Source organism: Corythoichthys intestinalis, chromosome 8, assembly GCF_030265065.1.
Source record: "Corythoichthys intestinalis isolate RoL2023-P3 chromosome 8, ASM3026506v1, whole genome shotgun sequence".
NCBI lineage: Eukaryota > Metazoa > Chordata > Actinopteri > Syngnathiformes > Syngnathidae > Corythoichthys > Corythoichthys intestinalis.
In genome coordinates, this window is record NC_080402.1 from 51,784,227 (window position 1) to 51,801,894 (window position 17,668).

General features: G+C 38.1%; 1 protein-coding gene across 4 annotated transcripts in view; it reads left to right on the forward strand.

Annotated features, from left to right (window-relative positions):
• The window catches only part of sh3pxd2aa (SH3 and PX domains 2Aa), a 183,808-nt gene that overhangs the window by 151,153 nt on the left and 14,987 nt on the right, over positions 1-17,668 (forward strand). For 2 of the 4 annotated variants that reach the window (XM_057842412.1, XM_057842414.1), the window contains 5 exons: positions 12,457-12,574; positions 14,222-14,628; positions 14,752-14,766; positions 14,954-15,003; positions 16,549-16,668. In XM_057842412.1, coding sequence (XP_057698395.1) covers positions 12,457-12,574; positions 14,222-14,628; positions 14,752-14,766; positions 14,954-15,003; positions 16,549-16,668 — 710 coding nt within the window. The remainder of the gene's footprint in view (positions 1-12,456; positions 12,575-14,221; positions 14,629-14,751; positions 14,767-14,953; positions 15,004-16,548; positions 16,669-17,668) is intronic. The other 2 variants (XM_057842413.1, XM_057842415.1) reach the window with 1 other exon arrangement.

Here is a 17,668-nt window from a genome sequence, read left to right on the forward strand (position 1 = left end):
TGACAGCCCTAGGATAAATAAATAAATGCATGAATCAATCAATGAATAAAAGGTTTCCAACAATTTCAAATGAACTTGGACAGATGAGCACATAATTGTAGAGTCTACAAGGACACTCAGCAGGAAAACGGCACATTACTGTATTTACAAGTAATTAAACTCACTTGGCCGCCATGAACTGTAAGTAAAAGGTTTTCCAAGAGTTTAAGACACTCTCCAAGTCACCGAGCTAAATGCTAACGCGAACGCTATGCTAAAGCTACAAGTTAGTTTAGTGTGTGATGATAACTCAGCACAGACCATTAAAGGCTAAAGCAACATGGCATCGCCAAGATAAGAAAACAAAACTTACCAAGCAGCACCTGACACATATTTCAAGAAAAGAGCCTGGAAAGCCTGTGGGTGTGGCAGGCGCAGCACGTCTCATTCTTGACACATCCAAACACTGCTAAGATACATGCTAACTACACATAAGATAAAAAAATATCACACATTGTGAACTAACGACAGAAACTATGGTGAATTTCATCTTGTCTCGTCAGATGAAAACTGGCATCCATCTCGTTATGTGTTAGTCTCCTAATATACATTTTTAGCTCGTAATCGTGACGTCATCGTCATGAAAAAACTGTTTGTATACTAAATATTTTTGTTATAGTCGTATACACATCTGCGATATAATGACACAACAGGTGTAACAATGGCGTACTGCACGCAGGCTATTTTTAGACCGTGACGTCGCATCGTAAAGCGGAAGTAAAGCCGAAGTGGGACATTATAGACCCGCCCTCGCATAGACCCAACGTAAAAAGTGCTACTTTTCTCCGGTAATCTTTCAAAAACGAACATGCCGATCACGCATAGTTTTTTTGGAACTTGTAGAAACGACTCTAGACATTACGACACATGAAGATGTTTTCTTCATACGTTTCCGGAAACCAAAAACTCGAGAGAAAAAAATGTGAAGACCGAATAAACTTGCGCGGACTTTAACACCAGCTCGGTGAATCCAGTCACGTTTCATATGCAGTGAACATTATGTTGGGTTGGCATGGTGTTTCAGAGGACAAAGAGGTAAGCCATTTTTATATTTTTAACTTATTTTTTTAGCGAAACGTTGTGCCGTACTGCTTCTGTCTGACAATTAATGACCTGAAAAGAATTACAATGGTATCTGACTGCCACTGTTACCGTTTCTGTTATATATATATATATATATATATATATAACAACATTAGTAAGGAGGAAGTGTAAATGAATCATAGGATTAGGATGTGTTATCATGAAAAAATTAAAAGTGTTCGTTGGCTGTCACTGAGTAGCATTTGCGGTCGCTACACAAAGCTAACTAAATAACCCCCAAGAACGGTAAGAGACGACGATATATAAGAAAGACAGGGCTGATGGTAAAGGATAGCTTGTTGAAACAGGAGAATGTCATTGTCAGTCGCGTCGATAAAAAAGCTCAAGCTATGCTTAGGTCGGCTCGTTTTTTTCTGTCTTTTTCAGCGTTCGACACTAAAGCCATCTCTTTAACTGAACATTTTTATTTTCTTCCACATCTTTGCCAGTGAATTTGGCACCAGGCACATCATTTTCGGAGAGAATTGGTAGATTTAGCTCTGTAAACATCTCCTTCGTACACAATTTCCATTCATTTACTATTAGGGACAAACGGTGGTTTGTCCTTACTTAGCAACAGTAGCTGATGTCATGAATATTAATGAGCGGAAGTGACGTGTTGCTTGCGGTACGCCATTAGTCGATGTGGATCAATATATCAATTAGTTGAGTACAATTGAATCTAATTCAATCAAAATGCAAAGTGATTTAATGATGTTAAATGTGAGATATATTAAAGAGATAATGTATTATACCATCGTGAAATATTTGCCACCCCTCAAAAAGTTCCTGCCCCCCTCTCGCCATCTCATAAATATTTTTCTAGATCCGCCCCTGCCAATGGGAGGGTGCGTTTTCTGCGGCAGTGAGCACTGGCGTCGTGAGCGGCAGCATATAGGGGTGAAAAGTGATATTGATTTTAAGGGCCCATTCCCTGATGGGGCCCACATAGAAAATTAATACATTAGGTAATCATTTGCAAATTGAAAAATTAATCATTATAATTTTAATATGAATAAAACGAAGGGTTTCTTTTTCTTTTGTTTTTGGCAAAGCCTATTCCATAATGAAATACTGTAATTGTTTGCTAGTTCGTGTTTGCTCCACTTTTAGCTGACATTTAATCAGTACAGCAGGCAAACCCTTAGCAAGCTCTTCATACTAAAACAGTTGTATACTGTATACTGTAATGTTTACTCTAGTATAGTTAAGTTAAAACAAAACATTTATTCTAAGTCATTCATTAAGGTATTTGCTTTGAGAATATTTCTCATAAAAATATATTTAGATTGTAAAAGATGGCCTTCAGTACATTTCTTATAGATGATATCAGTCAATTCATTATTGCTCTATACGCTGTATGTTTACATAAATATATTTTCTTCTTAAATGCAGAAAATGCATTAGTGTGTAAAGATTCACCAGAATGCAGGAAATTACGTAGTCGATACTCTAAATGTGTGTGTGTGTCCCGGCACTGTTGGTGGGGTCCCAAGTGATATCTTTTCATGGGGCCCAAAATCCCTGGCAGCGTGGTTGTCGTTATAGCATTCTGTTCGGTGGATGTAGACACGTCACGGCCGATGAACCTTATATAAATGCGCTTTCTTAGAAGTTTGGGACACTAGAAAAATGGGTCTCACTCCTGCAATTGCTATAAACTAAATAAGATCTCAATGTACATTTGTGTGGAACTGTCATTTAAAACAACAACAAAAAACTATTCAGTTCTCACCAAAACTAGAAAAACACTTTACAAGGCTATTACTATCCCTCCTACTCCTTATATTATGACACAGTGTTTTCGTGTGCAACAAGTGGAATCGATCAAGAGCCAGGCAGTGGGCCGAGTTCTAGCGGTGACGAAGCCAAGCGAAGTAGCTCCCGGCCAGATTAAACGGCGACTATCGGTGTGGAAGTCACAGGAAAAAAAGTGACAAAAAGAGGACGTTGTCATGCCATAAAACATATTGTAGTATACCACAGTAAATACTATTTGTCTACTGTTCACTTGATTAAACAACTCCAAACTACTCATGCACGTGTTCAAATACACAGTACTCAATGTGACGCGGAACATCAATGGAAAGCATCTTCAGAACAAGCGTATAGCAGCGATGAAGCAAATTTATTTTATTTTCCTTCATTTTATCATTCATATATTTCTTTGTTACTTCAAAAAACTTCCAAACCATAGACATGGTAGCTCTAAGCCAGCAGCAGCCAGCGTGTTGCTTCTCGCCGTGTTTTGATTACAGCATCACAAGAGGACTACGGTTCTTCACACTTTTCGGTGGTAAACCTTCGGTCTTTTGACCGAAAATGCAATTTTAGCTATATCCAGCCAAAGTTTTCAGCGCTGAATTTTGGTCACATTTCTATTTTTGTCCATAAATGGTCAGAAGGTTGCCGCATTTCCTGCGGGCATGTAAAAGAAATTTAAGTAGCTGCAACTCAAGGTCCAGAACATTCCTCCTACAATCTCCTTCCCTACCTCATCCAGTCAATCCACTGAACAGATTCTGATGTGTTCTGTATGCTTTTCCCGAAGCTTTCGGTCTGTTAAACCATATCCACTGCACTCGTACTCCTACAAATCAACAGATTGTAGTTTAGGTAGTACTGCTTCAGTCGTGTTATGAATGACTTTGAGAAACATCACCTTCAGGCAGCGAAAGGCCTCTGGTGTGGTCAAAGAAAGCCATGTCACTGTTTGCCATATTAATGGTAAGAATACTGGCATCATCCTACTGTTGTGAAATTTTGTCATTAGGCCAGAGGTTTGTGCGGTTTACTTGTGCACAGATAGCCCTTTGTCTCAGCAACTCATCAGGCATGTCGTCACATACAAGGGACGTATTGTTGTTTTGTTGATGGGTACTTTCCTTCAAAATTAGCTTGTTAGCGGACACACATGCAGTGATTGTGATATCTTGATCCACAGGTGAAAGATACTTGAATTTCCACTCCTACTGCTTCAAACATCAAAGACGATGTAGGAATGGACTTGATGTGTTGTGTTGATTGCATTGTTTTGTTTGTACAGTCAAGTCACACGATAGCCCTTAATCACAAGTTCGTGACATGAAGACTTCACAGGCCAATAAAAATGAAGACATCCCCTTATCTAAACCCCACAGAGGATGTATGAGGAACCTTGATTTATCATCAGTCGACACTGATGGGAGACTACGAAGGCTGAAATATTTGTTGTCAATTTATTTTACAATCCCATGCATGAAGTTAATTTTTCACTGTAAGATGTTTGTCCATTAATATGGTCTGTGTACAAGTCCTTCATTTGCTTTTTTTTCAGCAAAGTGCTCCTTATGGCCTCCAAATCCACCATAGCCATCCCCATAGCCATGACACTTTCTTTCCAATCACACACCAAACCCTTTACCTGGATTGCCCACTTCCACCTATGCACCATCAATCACCTCCGCCCCTCCCTTGCCCCACCATTCTGCTGCCATCCTGGTTCAGTCTTGTCACTTCCCACCTAGACTACTCCAACTCTGTCCTCCTTTGCCTCCCTCAAAAGACCCTCCATAAACTCCAACAAGTCCAGAAATTTAGCCGCTCGCATCATAACCCGTACCCCTTCATCCACCACATAGCTCCTGGCCTCCGCCAGCTCCATTGGCTCCCGGTCCACTTTCGCATCCAGTTCAAAGTTCTAATCCTTACATTCCAGGCCATACATAACTTCGCCCCACCATACCTGTCTGGACTTCTCAATGCTACAACTCCCTCCACCTCCATGCTCCTGTCTGTCCCCCCTGTTCGCCTCAGCACCCTGGGGAACAGAGCATTCAGCCGCTCGGCTCCCCGAATTCACAACATCCCGACCTCAGGAACACAGACACGCCGCCTTTTAAATCCTGACTCAAAACTCACCTGTTCAGACTGGCCTACCCACAATAATCCCTATTTCATTGTGCTTTCTCCTTACTTATTTTTATCTATTAGTATATTTATTGTTTTTACATCTCTTTAGTATTGTAAATCTGCCTTAAACATTCTATACCTTATTATTTTTACGGTTTTTCAATCTTAAATTTGTTTAAATGTTTTTTAAAATGATTGTACCGGAAAGGCGCCTTCAAATAAAATGTATTATTATTATTATTATTATTATTAAGTAGCAAGTTCACTTGCCCCACTATCACAACCACTGGCCCACGTCAACGTGTCAGTTATTAATCCCAATAATCACGAAAAAGAATAATTTGCTTGAATAACATGAATCAAATGTATTTTTTTGCAGTACTAGATTTAATAAAAAGGGCAGCAAAACGGTGCCAAAACATGAATCTAGTGGAAATAATCCTATTCCAATTCCATAATTATATACAATGTAAAATTTACAAACAAGAGGTATAGCCAACCTCATGCAGCCAGTGAAGTGCTATCATCCCGCACAGATTTTGAGTCCATTGGTGACATGACCAGGAAATTTTTGCACTAAAATGATGTTTATAATTTTTATTATTTTTGTGTAAAGTCGGTACTTAACAAACTAGCGTGTGACGTCAGCATTTGCCCGTTTTTACAGCGTGCACCAACCCGGAACACTAATAACCCAACCAGAAATATCAATAAACCCAAATCGACTACACTCACCACTTACACATATTTGAATGTTTCCTGGAAACAAACACACACAGAAAAAACTTTTTTTTTTTCTTGGGAGCTCCAGGCCCACGTTGCAGGCCCACGGGAGAGTCCCTTCCCTGGGTGAAGCTTCCGTGTCTTCCCCTTACTGCCTTCTGGAAGTCTCCCAGTCTCTCGTTTGTCGTGGCGACAATTTAGAAGTCAAAGAGATGACTAGAGCAATTATGGCTAATGATTTTTAAGCCACACCGTCGTAATGACAATATTATTTTCTCCATAGTCACGTGGCTGCATTATCATATTATTTTCATACCAAAGGTTTCATACTTTACATTACACATTAACTTTTCTCAAACTTGTCTACTTATGTGGGTATTGATCTGCACACCTTACAGTAAACCTCGTTTTTTTGTCTCATTGTAGCCGAGCCAATTCCAGCGGTCTCGCTACTGGGGCTGAAACTTTCGCCACCTTTTCTTATTGAATTTGGCTTTCCCTCAACTCCTCTGGTGGCTTTCTCTTCCTTGAGTGTTTTTTTTTTCCTGGTGCTTGGCCAGGTTCTGGTGGTTTCAGAAACATGTTGTCTTGTAGAATAATGTTAGGTGGGTACTGAGATACTGACAATCAATCAGCAGCATTAATCGGTTTGTGTGCGTTCACTTGGGAGCAAGCGAGGGAACGAGGTGTGTTTACACCCCATGGAGAGCAACGGCTGCTGCATAGACAGAAAGATTGTCTTTGATCGGGATTGCGTAGCGTCATCAAAACACAGAACCACTGGGAGTTAATTTTAAAGATTTTTTTTTTTTTTTTAATCGCCACATTATTTTTACTGGCCCCACTGGGCCAGTGGTAGGAGCTTTATGGTGGCCCTGACAGTTTTAAAAATACGTCTGGGCCACTTAGATATTTTCAATCCCTGATGTTTCATCATGACTAACATAGCAGAAGCAAGCACGCAGCTTTATTTGCCGCTTTTACACCAGAGTACAGTACATTGACATTGTTTATGAAAAGACCTGTTAATCTAAGCAGCTCCATACACTTCATAATATATTGACATGACACGGGGCACAGGGCCGATCCGTATGGGGCCTATTTTAAAAAACTTCCAAATGCAAATATTTTCAAAACCAAAGCTGCTACCGACCTAAAACCAAAATTGCCACCTACCTAAGGCATGTGAGTCTCCATGAGCAGCGGCATCAAAAGATTCAAAGTTGTTCCCTTATGAAATCCCAATTAATTTTTTTTTCTATATAACAAAACTTGTTCAGATTTTACACTAGATGCACAAAAATCACCAGAGATAGGCTAGACAGTCAATGCAAAATACATCCGTATCAACTGATAATAACTTTTAGTGCATTGGTTCAGGTGATACACTGTTCGATTCAAACCTTTGTTTTCAAAAACTTTTTATTAGCAAACATAAACATCATGAAAATAGTTCACTTAATAATGGTAGGGTCAATTCTATCCTTACAACATATGGGAAGATAATCTATAACAATTCCCTATATAATTGACTTCATTATATAATGCAAATAAGGTTGCTTAAAAGTTAGTGGGGACAATTTTAGCATCCTGAAAAGTTAGTAGTGTTATGTCCCTACGGTCCATATGCAAGCTCTTGGTATGAACATATCTACCTAAATTAACACATTAAATATGAATGAATTATACAGCTCACATGATGCATATAATTGCTCATCGTGGACAACATTCAGCAAACACATAAGCAGTAAATTAGAATAACAACCTAGATTGAGAAGTGAATTGGAAACATAACAAACTTTTAGCCTCATCAATGTAGTCAAGTTAGCGTTAGCAATTAGCTCAGGGCGGCTAGCAGTTAGCTCGCGGCGGCTAGCGAATGCAATAGATTATTAGCAGAGGAACTGTCATCAATCAAATGTGTTTATACATTGTTAAGGCACACTTCATCACTAAACTTCTCCGATTTACACACAACTTTCGGATGGTAAGGAAACATGATGGTAGATTGGGGAACGAACTACACTGCTGTGAAGGGAGTAGAGAGTTGTTCTGACGAGCTTCGCATTTCTTAAAGGGCCAGCATCGCAACAATTAAACTAAAGCACACACACAAAATGGGTTTTCCTACAAGATTCTTAGTTAGAGGTAAAAAAAAAAAAAAAAAAAAAAAGTTAACATTCATGTTACGTAAAAATTTCCAAATATAACGGTAGTGAGAAATCCAATATGGCGGCTGTAGCAGATAGTTTTCCCTATTGTATTCACGTTTCAAAATGCATGCATGGTACAAAAAAATAATAATTACCTTGAATCCTCGAATAAATCACTCCTGAGACAATCTTTCCTGTTTGTATGCGGTACAGCTTTCGTACTTCTTCAAAATTCCGACCTTAAATCCGGCATGGACATGAGCGTGTGCTGTCTTCGAATGACTATTACTAGATGAAGCTCAGCCCCCTATGGTAGGGCGTGACGCAAAGAATGACAAAGTTTCAGGTCAATAGAGTTTTGAAGTCTATGGCAGCTCAATTAAAAAAATCATCACATTACATGGCAAATTTAAGAGAATTAGATCATACCTACGTTCATCTGCGATTACTCCCTATACCTGGTTGGGGTTTTTGTATGTGTGTTTTATTTTCTGACAACTCAACTTTTGTGACTAGTCTTGTCTACTCTGCATTATTGTACTAGTCTCAAAGGAAGTAACATGAAGGTGAAGAATAATACTTTACATTCCTTTCCCCCAAGAAAATGCCTTTCAGATAAGACTACGAGTTCCCTGAGGTACCTCTTTTCCTCAGCCATCTCATATAACTTACAACAAAAACAAAAAAAAAAGTCCCACCTATCGAGGAGATCCAAGATCCTACCTCATCAGATACTTCATGCTTACATAACTAAAAGATTGCAGATATGTCTTGCAATTTCATTGCATTATTAAAGAACACCCTCTTTTCCCCTCACGTTTATTGCCACAATGGCTGTAAGGGTGATCTCTATTTAATATATGATCTCCAATAATACTCTCACCTTTTCTTCTCTGCTGCTTGCTTTCACCATTAAAGTATAGCTCTGGTGGTCATCTGAAAAAATATTACATGGTTCTCGAAGCAATAAAGTTCAATGAATTTCTAGTGTCATAATATCTTTGCGGGGGCCAACAGGGGCCAAGAAGGAGCCACATGTAACCCTCAGGGGCAAAGTGTCATTGCCATCTTTGTTCAGTACCTGTTTTTGGTCAGCAAGGCAATATGCAGACTATCCTGCATGTAGCAGTAAAACATCTTTGCTTGACACTGTCAAGCAGACATGAACAACTGAAGTTTGTAACAATTCATATTTATTTAATCATACTGAGTGCAAGTAAGGATACAATACATGGAACAATAATTTGAATCACTTTTTGAAAAGCAATTTTAAACGTGAAAAGAAGCATTAATATTTAACATACTCTAGAATAGGTCTGAACGATATTAGAAAAAAATTATCATTGGTATTATCGGAGAGTTTGATTCATTTCGATATTATATTGCGATATTAAAACTAGAAGCATTTTCACCTGATAACTACAATAGCTCTGTATGGAATAGGCCTGAATGATATTGACTTGCGATATATATTCCCAAGCGCTACACTTTTTGCATTGGTTGCACTGGTCCACCTAATGTTTTTCTTAAAGGGATCCACGGATAGAAATACTTATAATTCATAAAAGATAAACGTTATTATGAGTTAAAATAGTTTCATATTGAAACCACTCTTGATGTTTTCGTTTCTATACAATTTGTAAAATTAGTTTAACGAGTAGGTCGCAATTGTTGTTGACGTCGCAGGGCAGTGACGTAACACGGTTACGCTGCTGGACTTCCAGAGGATGAATCTAGATACATAAACATGTCATCTGTTCAACCCTTTCAATTTTAACCCGAGAGGAACATTAATGAGCATGACAGCACTGTCGATATTTCACAAAATGAGCAGCAAAAGCAAAATGAACAGGAAAGACGGAATAGGACGTGACGAGAGTAGGAAAAAATAAAATGCTTTTCTGATGAAATGTGCTACACCGGCGAAACGTGCTACAAGAGGCGAATTTGACATCCAAAGTTCTACCGTGCACTTTCAGCTTTTTTTTTTTTTTTTTTTGCTTAAATGAATACAAACAGAACATACTAAAGATGCCTTAAGAAAACACTTAAACGTACAATCAGCTTTAAAGCAACCACAAGAAAACACTAATGCTTAGAAATATAAGAGGGAAACATGCAAAAAGAATTTTGAGGCAATTACAAGGTAGTAAAAGACTCAATAAAAACACAAATAGTAAGTACTCGCCACTTTTAACCGATGAGCGCATGCGTTGGCCGTCTCGCCACGTTGAAGGAATTGCAGTAACCCTATCGTTTTCATCGAGTAGCAGTGACAATCTACGTCATCACCCCTACCATCCATGAAACATGGCGCCCTCCAGAGGTCAAAGCAAGTTCTACATATTATAGATTTTTAAATCAATGGCAATATTTTATGTGTTTGTGTGCTGTGCCTACATGTCTTTATGCCCTAGGTTCCCTTTAAGGTGCAGCAGCACAAAATGTACACATTTTTCATTGCATCCCCTTTAACGCCATACTTTTAATCACTCTCCATAACATTCATACAATTCATTCATTCATTCACCTTCTGAACCGCTTATCCTCGTGAGGGTCACGGGGGTGCTGGAGCCTATGACAGCTAACTCTAGGCGGAGGTGGGTACACCCTGAACCAGTGGTGGAATGTAATGAAGTAAAAGTACTTCGTTACTGTACTTAAGTACATTTTTGTGTGTCTGTACTTTACTTGAATACAAATACGGAGTGGAACTTTATACTTCACTACATTTTACAGCAGGTATCTGTACTTTTTACTCCATTACTTTTCAAATCGTCCCCTACGTTACAAGTTACTTTTGGTTGTTTTCTTTTTTTCTGATTTTGAATTGGGAGTTTCGTTTTCATGCCTCCGGCACAATCGATAAGCCCCGTGCAACTCTACTGTAACTGAGTACTAAAGGCAGCAACACCAGTACAATCAAGATGAGGCAGGTGAACTATTGACCAATAAAAACCACTTCACTCATGTACAGTAGGTAGCGGAATGCACCTGATAGCTAACACCATTAAGCTAAATTTAGTTGTTGTTTAGCTTGTTAAGCTTCTGTTTACAGTGCAGTCAATTTTATTGCTTGTTTTTTTTTCTCCATTCTGCAAAGTTTTAAACAAAAATGAGCTGTCAATTAATTTTCTGGTTCTTCCTTTGAATATTGACTCCGATCTCATGTATGTATCCATGTATGTATGTATGTATATACTGGTCCTTCTAAATAAAAAAAATAGCATATTGTGATAAAGTTAGATTCATTACTCACAACTGAAGTAGTTCAAGCCCTTTATTGTTTTAATATTGATGATTTTGGCAAAAAAGTCAAGAAAAACCAAAAAATCCTATCTCAAAAAATTAGCATATCATGAAAAGGTACTCTAAAGAAGCTACTAATCTAATCATCTGAATCAACGAATTAACTCAAAACACCTTCGAAAGATTCCTGAGGCTTTCAAAAACTCCCAGCCTGCTTCATTACTCAAAACCGCAATCATGGGCAAGATTGACACCTGCTCACAGTGCCAAAACCACTGGTAGATGGTTTACTGACCATGGCATTACTGTGCTCAATTGGCCTGCCAACTCTCCTGACCTGAACCCCATGGACAATCTGTGGGATATTGTGAAGAGGAAGTTGAGAGACACCAGACCCAACACTGTGGATGAGCTTAAGGCCGCGATCAAAGTATCCTGGGCCTCCATAACAGCTCAGCAGTGCCACAGGCTGATTGCCTCCATGCCACGCAGCATTGAATCAGTCATCTCTGCAAAAGGACTCCCGACCATGTATTGAGTGCATAGCTGATATAATTAATTGAAGGTTGACTTTTTTTTGTATTAAAAACACTTTTTTGTATTGGTCGGATGAATTATGCTAATTTTTTGAGATAGGAATTTTCAGACTTTTTTGCCAAAATCACCTAGATTAAAACAATAAAAGGCTTGAACTACTTCAGTTGTGTGTAATGAATCTAAAATATATGAAAGTCTAATGTTTATCAGTACATTACAGAAAATAATGAACTTTATCACAATATGCTATTTTTTTGAGAAGGACTTAATGTACAGTATGCATGTATGTATGTATGTATGTATTACATTTTTGCATCGGGAGAAAGTACTTTAACTTTTTACTTCTAAATTTATTTGCACTCACCAGTTGTGATTGAGGGAGACACCCCATCAGTGTTATTGTCATATTTTCCTCAATCAAAAATAATCTTCTGAATTAACAGGTTTAGGCATGCAAAAGTATTCCTTTAACTGAGATTAAACTGCATCCGGGTCCAGATCGCCAAAGTACAAGTTGCAGCAATGATTACAGGATTTTTTTTTTTTTTTTTTTGTTATCTTTGTAGAGAAATAATTTGATTGACAATGTTTTAACTACATGTTCATGTAGCAACGGAACATGTTAACATGTCCTTGACTTCCTTTGTTTTCTCCTTGAAACAATATTGACCAAAAAAGTAAATAACTAAATTTTATCTCCTCTTCTCCTTGTCCCCCCCCCCCCCCCCCCACACACACACACACACACACCTTCCTCAACACCTCAACATCTTGCCTTCAGAAGAGAAATATGTAACCATACTACCATATTCCAGTCAAGGGAAGGATGAAGTCAGCTTTGAGAAAGGAGTCACTGTGGAGGTTATTCAAAAGAACCTAGAAGGCTGGTGGTACATCAGGTGGGTTTTTTTCTTGTTTATATTTATCAGGATTAATGGGCAATTCAATTAAATACTCTGCTCTACAAAAAGATTGTAATTGTTTTTCAATCAGAAAAGGAAAACACAGTACATAGAGGGGCTGTATGGCGTTTGTCACTTTTTTTTTTACTCGCGACTGCCACCTCAGGCTTAGAGTAACTGAAGCCTGTGTTAAGCTCTTGCTTCTCAAATAGTGGGGCAAACAACGGTGCCAGGGTGGCGCTTGTGGCCTTGGGGAACATAACATTTTTGCCGTACTAGAATAAAGTGCAATTGCACATCCACTCAGTGGGTGGCAGTAGCACTCTCATTTTCAGAGTGTGCGCAGTATTTTTGAAACAAACAAGAGCTCACAGCAAAGAGCACTGGAGATATGAAGACATAAGACGAGGAAATATGACAAAGCATATGTAGCGTTTGGCTTTTGGCTTTGCTTTTAATACAGTGGGAGATGAGGAAAGGCCAGTCTGTTTACTGTGTTTAAAAATGTTTGCAGCAGACAGCAGAAAAAACCAGATCAACCCTTCAAACCCGTGTTTTTTCTGCTGAGCAAAAAAAAAAAATCTTCACTGATTTTTACTCAAATACCAGAACAAACTGCAATATTTTGGTCGATGAATTTCAGGCTTTTATTGGTTATTTTTAATGTTAAAGTTACATTGTTTTTAATGAGAAATTAGCACTTATGTTTGCCTTTTCAAAGTTGTGTTTTGTCAGTCATTTTCAAATAGCCAAAAATGTGGCAACTAAATTCAATGTATTTATCGATTTAGGGATGCGGACGCGTCATGTCCTTCAGCAGTATGCTCAGGTGTGAAGGGGCTAAGACGTCACATAAAGACATTAGACCCCAATCACATTGATAAGCCGCTTGATTTTTTTTTTCAGCAAAAACGTGCCGAATATTGCCAACAATTGTCCTGCTTTGTCAGTAAACCAGCGAGCACTGTTAGCATCATATAAGTTTGCATACCAAGTTGCTCAGTACAAAATAACCCTGAGAAGATGATACTGCCTGCAGCAAAAATCAAAACTGTCCCTCTGTCCAATGACGATGTCGTTTCTGTTCTAATAATTTTTTTTTTTTTTTTGGGGGGGGGGGGGGGGGGTTCGGGTCAAATTGATTGGCATATTGTCCTCATGAGTTAATGTTGCTAATCACTTTGAATTTATGACTATTTATTGATTTTATTAAATATTATGGTCAAAAATGTACCTTGAGTGTATTTTTACAATATGGATGACTTTTTTTTTTTTTTTTTAATCCAGGCAAATTGATGAGTTTTAAGTCTTTTCTGTTACAAACAAAACAATGTTCATGAAGTTATACTTTATTGTAAGTTGATCTATATTTTTTTCTTTACGATTAAGAAGGACACAATGTTATGCAGAGGTGTACTTACACTGCTGGCCAAAAGTTTTGGCACCCCTGCAATTCTGTCAGATAATGCTCAATATCTCCCAGAAAATGATAACAATTACAAATGCTTTTTTAATAATATCTTCAGTTTTGACCAGCACTGTATATAATTATTTATTTATTTATTGTTTTGTTTTGTTTTGTTTTTTTGTCTTTTTTGCAGTTTGGCCCAATACGACATACCAAACCTATGCTTTTCCCCACAGGTATTTAGGGAAAGAAGGATGGGCCCCGGCCTCCTACTTGAAAAAGCTAAAAGATGATTTATCCCCTCGCAAGAAGACCCTGTCTGGTCCAGTGGAAATTATTGGCAACATCATGGAGATCAGCAGTCTTTTACAAAAGAAATCAGTCAGTGAAAAAGACATCCAAACAGATGGCGAGGGTAGCACCACACCGGAACGCCACATCTCCAAGAATGAGATCAGCTTGCCCATGCCCTTTAGCTCTGAGATCAACGCTGAGACGGGCAGAAGGCTGAGCGCTGGCCGTGATACCAACAGCCCGTGTCTGGGAATAGCCGCGGCAAGCTCTACCAGAAATGAAGCCAAAGTGAGAGGCGAATCATCATCCCCAGCCGTTGCCAGAGTAGCGCCGCATAGAGTTGAAATCGGTGAGTACATTTTGGCCCAGTAGATTGACAAGGAAAATTCTGAATGTGACTTTTAATGGAATCATGATAGTATTTCTGAAGAGCGTTATCGTAAATGAAGTAATTTTCCTTCTGTACGTATAGGTTTTGACACCATCGGTAAGATATATTGCTCCTGTAGCTAATGAAAACCTAACCTGTGAGGATTTAACATGTTTTTTGTCTTGATTTTGACTATGCTCACCTACTAAAATCAGACTCATCTTTATAGCTTGCATTTTTCGTGAATGTTGTTTTAGAAGTTTTTACTTTGAGTTCTAATAACAGTAAAGTTTTTTTTTCCTAGGGTCACCCAATCTGAGGCAAAAACCTCCACCAAGGAGAGAGACCAATTTGGTGAGGCATTTCACACATTAGCCTTATGTGGGTTTGCTTTAAGTATGCCAGATTACCCCAACAATCCCAAAACACAAACATACTAGGCAGTTTTAGGGTGGGGCCACAGGGGCACTGGCCCCACCTCTAATTTGAACATACAGGATAATCTGCATATTGCCTTGTTCACCAAACACACTGAACAAAGATGGCAGCGCCACTTGGGCCCTGTGGGTTATACTGGACTGTCTCAGGAAATTAGAATACACAATATTCTAATTTTTTGAGACAGTCCTGTGTATATATACAGGACTGTCTCAGGAAATTAGAATACACAATATTCTAATTTCCTGACTGTCTCAGGAAATTAGAATATTGTGTGCCCCTTCTTGGCCCCGGTTTCAGAAAAATCCTACAACCACCACTGATACTAGGTTAACTGAAGAATAATACCGTACTTGCCCAGAGTTGTGTTGTGAATGAGAGCCTTAATGGTTATCGGCACGAAGCGAGAAAAACATCAGATGAGATAGGCCCCATGCAGCTCATCTATGAACCTGAACAGGATATGCAGTAGAAAATAGATGGCCAGTGAGGTGATGAATGCTTTTCTAAAATAGTCAACAAAGTTGTTTAATCTCTGTTCTAAAGCACCATAACCGTGTCTATGATTGATTGGCTGGAACGTTGAGTGTGGTCGTTTACATTTGGTAGCGCCACCTTCACAGTTACTCAAAGAAGTTGCGAACGGGTTGGATTGTTATGAAAGGCCTTTACTTCAGCCCGAGCGAGAATTTCAGCAGCAGTTTGCTTTTGATTAGATGCTCTCTGCAAGTTTACCTAACAGTGTATCGACGCTACCAAATGCCAACGACTACTTAAACGACTCCGCCTTATGTATTTGATTGAAAGAAGAAAATTCATAACAACGGCATTGTGGGAAAAGATTTGAAAAAATTGAGTTTATGAAAAACACTTTATCTTGTAAAAATCTCATTGTGCTGAAAAATGACATTATGAAATAAAAAGGCTCTTGTGGAAAAAGGCGTTATGAAATAAAAAAATTAATAATAATTTGTGAAAAACGATTTTTATCTTGTAATATATTTTTCATAAAATTACCTTATTTTACAATTTAAGGGCCATATTACACAATTTGTCTGTTGATTTTTAAAAATTTTATTTATTTGAAAACATTGTTTGGATTTTTTTCAATTATGACCCTTTTGGGATTCCATCGAATTCAGGTTGCCAAGACATCATTTCGATGGACCTTCGTAACATAACAACAGATTAAGGAGCACAAATTCTTGATAAATCAAAACAATTACTCCTCTTGGCTTAGTCTTTTGTTTTTTGTTTGTTTGTTTGTTTGTTTTGAACCTTCAGTTATAAAGCATAGAAACAGTGTCCATTGATAATAAAATAAGCAGAAATAATAAATTTTCTTGGAATTATGTCTTATTTTTAGTTGTTCTTCCCTTTATTCTTGATAACTGCATTATCTAACACAATTTATTGAAATGTTGGCCTAGTCAATAACATCTTGTGTTCTTTGCTTCCAAGGGGTTGCAGTTGCCTAAGCCACCAGAGCCCCCTGCTGTGGAAGCAGAGTATTACACCATTGCAGATTTCCAGTCCTCCATTTCTGATGGCATCAGCTTCCGTGGAGGGCAAAAGGCTGATGTGAGTGGCCATAAACACAACTTATCTCTGAAATGAGTAAGACACTGTTGATTGATTATGAATGATTGCAGAAAGGTTCACCAATACCAATAGAAATGCAGCCTTTTATAAATCTAGATCGAGAGACGCAGCTTGAATTATGGAAAAAGAAAATCAAAAATGTTTAATCAATTCAACCAGTAATGTAGTGACAATACATCCTAATAAATCACCCATTCAAATGCAATAAATTTTTATTCTTAAATAAAACAAACTATATTAAAAATATTTTTAAAAAACACACACATAATGTATAACGAGTCATTTAAGCTAGCTAACTGTAGAATATGAAATAAGTGACAAACCTAATGCCATTTTTGTTCTCTGCCAATTGGCGCCCATCAAAAGTGTTTATTTGATCCAAAATGATTCTCATCTTGTCCTTCAAAGTGTACGTTAGCAATTGTGAAGTCAAATTATTTATTGCCAATAAGATTTTTCATAATGGCTGTTATATTAAAACTACTGTATTCTTAGAGAAGAAAGCATGTGAGATTAACTCCAGAAATCTACATTATACATCTTGAACACGATGTGCTTTTATTTTGAAATGTTCACCGGAAGTATGTTCGCTAAGCCGCTAACCGTAAGCTTTACACGGAGAGAAAAAAAAAGTGCATTTTGCGTCAAGCGAGTGGTGTCAGTAATAGATTTTTTTCCCGCATCGTTTGCAAATGCTATTAATGGGCGAGTTTTCATCTTTGAAGTGTTACCTTTTAACCGCAATTTTGCGTTTTAGAGAAACGTACATGTTTTTTTTTTTCCATTAGCCTCACTGTAGCAATCCTAACATTTTACAATGTTTAATACTGTATACAGTAGATGTGTCTCCATATTTTGTCTGTCTGAGCCTTAAACCTACGACGTGTTGATGACCAATAAACATCTGTGGAAGGAACTGGAGTGTCATGCAATCAACACTCATGTATGCCGAGTGCACGCAGAACACGCATACACACGC